General features: G+C 38.1%; 1 protein-coding gene across 1 annotated transcript; it reads right to left on the bottom strand.

Moving 5' to 3' along the window:
- Positions 1-969, bottom strand: LOC103127731 (olfactory receptor 2W1-like). Its single transcript, XM_007538615.2, has one exon. The coding sequence runs from the start codon at positions 967-969 to the stop codon at positions 1-3; it is 969 nt and encodes a 322-aa protein (XP_007538677.2).
- Between the last annotated feature and the right edge of the window lie 9147 nt (positions 970-10116).

Below are 10116 nucleotides of genomic sequence, written 5' to 3'. Positions count from 1 at the left end.
TCATGTGTTTCCACCTGACTCACAACTTTTCTGTCCATTTAAAAAAATATATAGCATTCTTTTTATTGCACTCTTTACATCTTTGTTTCTTAAAGTATAGATCAGTGGGTTAAGGCTGGGTGTAATGATTGTGTAAAAGAGTGTAAGGAACTTGCCCTCATCTAGGGAGGTGCTATTATTCTGTGGTTTCATGTACATATAAATAGCTGTTCCATAAAACAGAGTTACAACTGTGAGGTGGGAACCACAAGTATTGAGGATCTTATGCCATTTTCCTGCTGACTTGATCCTCATGACAGCTTGAGTGATGACTCCATATGAGATGAGGATGAGTGAGAGAGGTACTAGAAGAAATACTACTCCAAGAGTAAAGACAACAATCTCAAGTACTTTTGAATAGACACAAGCCATTTTGATCAATGCTGGCATCTCACAGAAAAAGCTGTCCACTTCCCGTTGCCCACATCTTGGCAACTTCATAGTCAGGGAACAAAGCAGTAAAGCACTTCCCAGACCACCTATCCAGGAGGTCAGCACCATGTTCTGGCAGAGCTGAGGGTGCATGATGACTGTGTAGTGAAGAGGTTGGCAGACAGCGGCATAGCGGTCATAGGCCATCACAGCCAGGAGGAGACATTCTGTGGCTCCCAAGTCAAGGGCAAAGAAGAATTGCAGCACACAGCCTCCATAAGTAATGGACTTTTTAGGGCCCCAAAGATTCACCAGCATCTGGGGCACAATGCTAGTTGTATAGCAGAGGTCCAAAAAGGACAAATTGGATAAGAAGAAATACATGGGAGTATGGAGGTGAGTGTCTAGATAGGACACAAGAATGATGGTTGTGTTTCCTACTAGAGTCACAAGGTAGAAGATGCAAACAACCCCAGAGATGATGTGCTCTAGTTGAGGCCAATTAGAAAACCCCAGAAGAATGAAGTCTGTTGTTGAACTTTCATTGCTTGCTTCCATTGTTTCTTTTGAAAGGCTACAAGACAATATCAAAGTGACATAAATACTCTTGGTTTTAGGTAGGACTAAGACTCTCTGAAGATTAGTCTGGGTATACAAAACTCATGTATTTGCATACTTCCTCCCATCTGTAGCCCCTGTCTTTGTATGTTATTTATGTAGAGTGCTCAAATCTTCTTAGCATTTATTTATATCCAGATTTTGAAAAACAATATGTTAAATCCAATCACACTGTATTGGGAGTTTCTGCAAAGCTTGTTATTATATGCCATTGATGCTCACTCTATTTTAATTAGGTAATTAATCCATTTTAGTAAATGAATTATCAGGGTGGGATATATTTTGAGGAGTTGTTCCTCCTTTCAACTATATTACCTGTGTCATGTGAACATTGCAAATATTTATTTATAAAAGGAGTTAGCTTGAATGAAAAGTGAAATGGGATGGCGTTTTTTTTAGGAGAAGACCTACCATTAACTAGCAGAATCACTTTATTTTTTATGTTTATTTCAGAATCACTTTCTATATTCCCTCCCATACATTTAGAACTATTATAATCATAGCCACAGCCATATCATTGTTAAACTTTTTCTCCCATATTCTTTCTACTTTTAACATTGTCAGTGAATTTTAATTTGCATCAACTTCCCTGTTTGCTGCTGAATGCTCTGTGTATTTGCATACTCTTTTTGACAGACATTTCTATTATTTACCTATAGAGAAGTTACATGTTTATTTTGATAACTTTCATGATTATTGCAGAATCTAAATGGTGTTGCTTATTGTTTGCAAAGTCAAAAATGGATATGATTTCACAGTTCCTTGGTCACTAAACATTAAGAGCATCTGTATTAGCATCTTTTCATTTGACCAGTCCATACAGTTACCATTCTTGGTTATTGAAACAAAATGCAGTCCTTTATGCTGGTTTTGTTATATGCTAATAAAGATAATTGATAATTCCTTTTCAAAGGGATGATGTAAAAGTTTATATTGTAGAGACCCAAAATGGATAACTGAAATAAGAGGTGAAAAACAACTACTGGAGAGTTTATTCTTGTTTAGAATATTGAAAACTAAAGCAAAATAACTTGGAAGGAATATAGCAACCAAACTATCTTTTAGACTTTGTGAAAACTAGGGTGGTTGTGGAGGGAACATAGGAACCATGGTGATAGGTTTGGGGTGAAATGCACACATACACATTGTAATTGCAAAACTATATCCCTAAATTAAGAAAAAATTTCCCAACATGGCTATCACTGGAACCTTACAACTATATAACTATTACTGTTAGTGTTCATTTATTTTTTTCTTTATTTTCTTTGATATAACTGAGCAAAGTAGGAAGGAGAGAGAGAAAGGAAGAGAGGAAGAGAGATATCTGCAGCACTGCTCTAAGGTCCATGAAACTTCTCTCCATGTTGGTGAGACTGAGGGCTTGAACCCAGGTCCTGACACATGATTCATGGAGGTTCTACATAGTGTGCTACTGCCCAGGCTTCTACCCCTGAAATTTTATACTTTGTAAACCGATATTAAATATTAAAATTACAAACATTGTATATACATGGTATTATTTTATATTTAATTGAATAATAAAAACTACTAGGTATAGCAGAAACACAAGAATTATTGATATGTTCATAACTGAAATAGGAAAATCAAAACATAAAAAACCTATTAGGAGACATAAAGTGAGCAATAGCTATCGACACAGTAACAGTAGTGGACTTTAAACCCTATTTATGCTGCCTAGGAGTGGTTCAGTGGTTGTAGCACTAGGTTCTCAAGTATGAGGTCCTGTGTTCAATCCTGACACTACATATGACAGAGTACTACTCTTCTCTCTCTTCTTTCATCCCTACATAATTTGCTGTGAAATAAATCTTTGTTTAAAAAACTAGCATCAATATAATGATTATTCAGACAATTCATAAAATTATCAAGAAAACAAGTCTAAACTGATAGATTAATTGAATATAATTTGAGACACACAAAACCTTTGTCCCAAAACAGCAAAATATATTTTCTTCCCAAGGACACATGGGGCATTTTCAAGAATAGATCATATGTTGAAACTAAAAAAAAAAGTCTAACAATTTATGAAGACTCAAATCCTATCAAGTATATATTATTATCATAATGACATATAACTGAACATGAACCATGGAAGGAAAGTGGAAAAGTCACAGATGTGTAAATACCAAGCAACATTCTCTAAACAAATGATAGCTTAGTGATTCAGGAGGTGATATTGTGGATAAAGCATTAACCTCTCAAGCAGGAGGTCTTGAGTATATTGTCTCCATCACAAGTACCAGTGTGATTCTTTGATAAAGAAAAAGAATTTTTCCCTCTTCATATCTTCCTTCCTTCTTTCTTTTATAGAGACAGAGAGAAAATGGATGGAAGAGAAAGGGTGTGAGAGAGAGAAAGGGAGATATCTGTAGCACTGTTCCATCACTTGTGAAGCTACTCCCTCTGTAGGTGGGTACCAGGAGATTGAACCTGGGTCCTTGTGCATGATGATGTGTGTGCTCTATGAGGCATACCACTGCCTGGTTAAAAAATATGGGTAACTTTAAAAATTATTTATTTTTTAGTGAGAAAGATACAGAGAGGAGAAGGAGGGAAGAAAGGAGGGAGGGAGAGAGGGAAAGAGAGGGAGAGAGAGACTAGAGTACAACTCAGACATGGTTTATGTTGGGGATTGAACCTGGGAACTTGGAGCCTCAAACATGAAAGACTTTCGCATAACTAGACTATATCCCCCCCACCCCATTAAAAAACATATATTGGGCTAGCAAAATAGCATAATGATTATCCAAAAAGACTTTATGCCTGATATTCTAAGTTTCCAGGCTCAATTCCCCAGCCCCAATATAAACTGAGCTGAGCAGTACTCTGATAAAACTAAACAAAATAAAACAATATCAAACATATATAACTCATGTATTATTTTCACTAAAAAATTTTTAGACTATTTGAAACACTAATAGATAATTGACACAACCAGTACCATCTCAGCACGTTTTACCTCAGACTGTGTAGAGACGTTAGGCATGGAATGCCAACCCTTCACCCTCATCACTTGGGTGAGACCTTTCTTTTCATGGTATTCTCTAATTCCATTCCAGGAGGTTCACTTCCTAACAAAGTCCCAAAACCTAGATATAGGCCAGGTCCCCTTAGATAGAGCGTATGTTCACATGTATCCATAAATTAGGGCAAAATATATACCTGAAAGCAAAAATACACAATAGTCTTTAGTGAGTCAGTATCAAGTTCATAATGACATAGTGTCCACTTAGACTTAAGATACCCTCCTCACCTACCTCCTATTACAGTTCTCTCACTCACACCAAAGCTAATCTTATCAAAGCGAGGACTGCAAAAGATGAAAAAGGGCAAGAGTCTGGCATAGTTTTACGATGACTCTTTAGTCACTATCAGACCATTCCACATATTGGGGCCCTAATCAGGGAATCCTGAGATTCCCAAACAGACTTGATGGGCCTAGAACTCGAATAAATACCCCTCTCCATTGATAATGGTCATTTCTATCAGGAATAATAAAATAGACCCCTTTGTGGGCCCCATAGGACCTTGCCCTCAATTTGGATCAACAATGGTAGAGAATGTTGCATCCTCCGAACAGAGGATGGACAACATACTCTATGTTACACCTGAGGAAGATGGGTCCTGATATTGGGGCAGCATGAAATGTTCCTACTCATGACCACAGAATGTGAGCTCAGATCTACAGGGATGCAGAGTTCACACAGGCTCCTAAGCTAATAATGGGCCCTTGATCACATCAATTCAATGGGGTTTACAGTCAACAATATTTATACCCCTTTCCCATATTAGGGAGCTCCTCTCTTCCCTAATCCAGCTTTCTGGTCCTTTTCCGAGCCATGACATCATCTCCCCAGACAATAACTTGGATCCATCTGCATATCAGATTTCAGGCTCAGGCAAAAACAAAACAAAACAACAAAAAACAAAACACTAGTATAGCTACAGGCCCTTTGAAATATAACTAAAATATGTCTACTAGTTATCGACAAAATGGAAGACACCCCCCCCCCCAACACTTCATCTGTACTATTCCAGCCTTTAGGTCCATGATTGTTCAACAATTTGTTTGGCTTTGTATGTTAACTCTCTTTTTAGCCACAAGGTTCCAGATGCTAGCAGGATATCACCAGACTTTCCCCGGACAGACAACCCCACCAGTGTACCTTAGAGCTCCGCTTCCCCAGAGCCTTTCCCCACTAGGGAAAGAAAGAGAGACAGGCTGGTAGTATGGATAGACCTGTTAACGCCCATGTTCATGGGGGAAGCAATTACAGAAGCCAGACCTTCCACCTTCTGCACCCCACAATGACCTTGGGTCCATACTCCCGGAGGGGTAAAGAGTAGGAAAGCTATCAGGGGAGGGGATGGGATATGGAGGTCTGGTGGTGGGAACTGTGTGAAGTTGTACCCCTCTTATCCTATGGTTTTGTCAGTGTTAACTTTTTGTAAATAAAAAATTAAATAAATAAATAAATAAAATTAGATAATTGATTTTCTACCTATATGTATTAGCTTGGAGCTGTTTTTATTGCTCTACAACCAGCATTCACTTCTCTTATGAAAATCATGTAGATTTCTTACTCTCTCTCTTATTTTATTTATTCTATTAGACAGAGAGGTGAAAGTAAGAGGCCAGTAAAATAGTTAGTAAAATAGCTCACTTGAATTGTGTACTACTTTACAATGTGTGTGACCTACTTTCCAGCCTTCCCCAAACTGCACTGAGAAACTTTGGTGCTGTAATTTTCTTCCTTCTTCTCCCTTCTGAAAGAAGGTGGCATTACTTCCTTAAACCCTAAGACAGCAGGAACCTTCTCCTTTTTCTATAAAGCTCATGTTTCTCCCAGTCCTGAAACCTCTAGGGTGAGGCTCACTTTCCTGCATGCTTCTCCCAATTCATACCAACTGATACTGCTTCTGATCACAACCTAATCAATGCAGCCAATACCACCTCAGCATGCTTCAGTTCAGACTGTGTCCACAGATGTTAGGTGTGGAATGTCAACTCCTCAGCTTCATTACTCTGGTGAGACCTTTTCTACTAGCTCATAGGACTTCTTAACTCCATTTCAGTGGCTCACTTCTTAACAAACCTCAAAACCTAGATATAGACCAGGTCCCATAAGATAGGGCATATGTACATGTATCCATAAATTGGGGGAAAATATATACCTTAAAGAAAAGTGCACAATAGTTTTCAGTGACTCAGAAAGTGAAGCAAGAAAGTAGAAAGAACTAAAAAGACACCTTAAAGTACCTAATGAAGTAGTTTCTACTTAGACCTAGATACCCTCCTCACGTCCTATTACATGTCCCCCAATCACTCCAAAACTAACCATGATAAAGTAAGGACTACAAAAGCTGAATAGGGGCAAGAGACTGGCATACTTTATCAATGACTCTTTAATCACAACCAGGCCACCCTACCACCTGGAGCCCTATTCAGGGAGCCATAGGGTTCCCATACAGACATGATGGGCCTAGATCCCTCTCACTGTTGTCACTGGTTATCTCCATCAGGGACAACATAGTGGACCCCTCTGTGGGCTCCTATAGGACCTTGCCCTCAGTGTGGATCAATAACGGTAGGGAATGTTCCACTCTCTGAAGGGAGGTTGGACAAGATACTTTACCTACTACCTGAAGAAGATGGGTCCTGAAATTAGTGCAGACTGGAATGTTCCTAGCCATGACCACAGAATACGAGCTCAGATCTTCAGGGATGCAGAGGTTAAATGAGCTCCTGTGCTGAACATGGGCCTCAGATCAAATCAGTGGGGTTTACAGTTAACAATATTTATATACTTTTCCCATATTTGGGAGCTATTCTCTTCCCTGATTCAGCTTTCCAGTCCTTTTTCCAACTATGACACCATCTCCCCAGACAATAACCTGGGTCTACCTGCATATTAGATGTCAGGCTCAGGCAAAAAGTAGTAAAGTCATGGGCCTTCTGGAATATACCTAATGTAGACCTACTAGCTTTTTCCAAAACAGAGATCCCAACCTTCATCTTCATGCCTTTAGGTTCATGATTAGTCAGTAATTTGTTCTGCTTTATATCTTAACTCTTTTTCAGCAGCCATGTTCCAGATGATACCATGATGCCAACTTGACTTCGTTAGGCAGAGGACCTCACCATGTGTCTTAGTACCCCATCTCCCCAGATCCCTGCCCCACTAGGGAAAGAGAGAGACAGGCTGGGAGTATGGATCAACCTGCCAATGCCCATGTTCAGCAGAGAAGCAGTTACAGAAGCCAGACCTTTCACCTTCTATACCCTAGAATCTAGTGATTCTAGGTCCATACTCTCAGAGGGATAAAGAATAGGGAACTATCAAGGGAGGGGATTGGATATGGAGCTCTGGGTGTGGGCAATGTGTGGAAATGTACCTCTTTTATCATATTCTTGTCAATTTTATTAAAAAAAGGTGGCATTGATCTAAAGAAATATCCAAATTCAACACAATCATACTCCTTATTATAATCCCAGTGACTTTCTTCAGACAAACAGAAAAAGTTGTAATATTTACTAGGAATATAAAATCTCCAGGCAATTAAAACAAGCCCAAGAAAAAAAGAATAAAAAGAGCATTACTATGATTTCTGACTTCTATGCATAGTATAAAATGATAGTAATAAAGTAGTATGACACCGTAATAAAATTAGAAACATAGATCAATCAAATAGAATTGAAAGCCCAGAAATAAATCCACACAGATATGAGTAATTAAACTATATACAAGGAACTAAAGGATAAAATGGAGTAAGGAAAATGTTCAGTAAATGGTGCTATGTGAATTAGCTAGCCATACACAGGAGGAAACTATTCTATTTTACAACAAACACAAACTAGTCTTATTTTACAACAGTATTAACTTATAATAGACTGAAGAGTAGACTGCAAGACTGAAAATGAAAAAATACACATAAAAGTAGGTGACAGGGCCTTCAACATTTTTTTTAAATGATAGTTTTATGGTATACCTATAATAATAATAATAAGGTAAGAAAAAGCAAGTGTAAACAAATGAGACTCCACTAAATTAATGTACCATGAAAGAATCATTATTAAAATGAAAAGATGGGCCCAAGAGATATCATAATGTTTATGCAAAAGACTTTCACACCTGAGGTTCTGAAGTTCCTGTTCAAATCCTGGAATCACTATAAGCCAGAGCAGAGTATTGCCTGGTTTAAAAAAAAAAAAAAGGGTCATGTATGTCTTTGTTGCCTTGGAGGTGGTTCAGTGGCCAGAGCTTTGACATTTAAAATGTGTAGAAAAGGTACCAATTGGATCTTTTTATTAATATTATTGCAAGAGGTACATTGCTGTAAATATTCAAAGTCATGGAAGAAAAGACAATATATGATAACTTAGTGGCTGGGGAAGTGGTTGACTGGGTAGAGCACAGGGCTTGCATGTGTAGGGCTCTGAGCTAAGTAACTGATATTGCACATGATGAAGTGTTACTTTGCTATCTCTCTTATAAATAAAAAAATAATCTTATACAATAGTTTAAAAAGTAAAAACAGATCCAGTCTAGTGTAAGACCACTTTGAATTTGTAGAACTCATTGACTCACAGTGTGAACTTGATCAAGCTAATTAATTCACTATGTAAGTTAGTACATTTGTAAACTTGTTGTTCCAATAGAACCTGCTTTGCAAAGTAGCTCTGAGGATGACTAAATAATATTAAATATATAAAAATATATAGTAGAGATGATGGCATAATGGTTATAGAAAAGAGACTCTCATGCCTGAAGCTTCAAAGTCCCAGGTTTAGTTCCCAGCACCACCATAAGTCAGAGCTGAGCAGTGCTCTGATTAAAAAAAAAAATGGGGCATAAAAAAAAAAGAATGGAGCATAGAGGGCACTTAGAAACCTTAAAACCCACCATCAGCTCTTGTTGAAATTTAATATAACTCCAATACTTGAGTGGCTATTAGTGTACTGCTATGTATACTTCACATACCTTTCCCATTTTCCTTTTCTTGTTTCCTTAAACTATAAATCAATTAATTTGTCTAATTATGATAGAGGCAGAAATAGAGAGGGGGAAAGAGAGGCAGAGAAAGAGACACACCTACAGCACAACTCCACTGCTTGCTAAGCTTTCCCTCTACAGTTGAGGACTGATGGTTTGAAGCTGGGTCCTCTCACTTTGTAACTTGTGCATTTTACCTGTTACATCCCTTTCATGTGGAACAGAGGCCTTTGCTGAGATCTATTTTTTTCCACTTTCTGTTACGACTTCTTATCTTTTTCAGTTGCAATAGCTGAGAATACTAACTAGAAGACAAATGTATCTGAATTTATTTAAGTTGTCATCAGGAGGAACTCACAGTTGCCAGGATTTCATGAAGTCTACATGTAGTCTTTTCCCAGGAAGATGATCCACCACTTCATTGACAATTCAGAAAAATTCTCCTTCATGGCATCGCCTCTCAGAAGTATTGGGCTATCCTACCACCAGTTTCCTATGCTAACAAGCGATCACATTTGCTTTTGAAAGCAACAGCTGACTCAGACTCAATAGAAACATGTTGATAAGAAATGTGGGTGATGGAGCAACACTAAGTGTGGACTGGTGGAAGAGCTGAGAAATAAGTTTTTGTTAAATATATTTTCTATAGGGTATTTGTAGTTGTTTGTTGTGTGCTCTGTTTACAGGACTGTTAACAGGGAAATATTTATAATACCCAGGGCTACTGTTCTGATGTGATTCAGACCTGAGGGACTGATATTCCACAGAGGTGATTAAGAAATCTATGACTATGGTCAGAAGGTTATCCAAAAGCCAATTTTATGGGAAGTTCCCTTAGGGGAGTTTTCTCCTTTTTTTTTTTTTTATTTTTTTATATTTACTTCTTTTTCGTTGCCCTTGTTTTTATTGTTGTTGTAGTTATTGTTGTTATTGATGTCGTCATTGTTGGATAGGACAGAGAGAAATGGAGAGAGGAGGGAAAGACAGAGAGGGGGAGAGAAAGATAGACAGCTGTAGACCTGCTTCATTGCCTGTGAAGCGACTCCCCTGCAGGTGGGGAGCCGGGGGCTCC

Source organism: Erinaceus europaeus, chromosome 4 (genome assembly GCF_950295315.1).
Source record: "Erinaceus europaeus chromosome 4, mEriEur2.1, whole genome shotgun sequence".
In the NCBI taxonomy this organism is placed as follows: domain Eukaryota; kingdom Metazoa; phylum Chordata; class Mammalia; order Eulipotyphla; family Erinaceidae; genus Erinaceus; species Erinaceus europaeus.
Note: the sequence above shows the minus strand (reverse complement) of the source record. Positions and strands in the feature narration are given on the sequence as shown.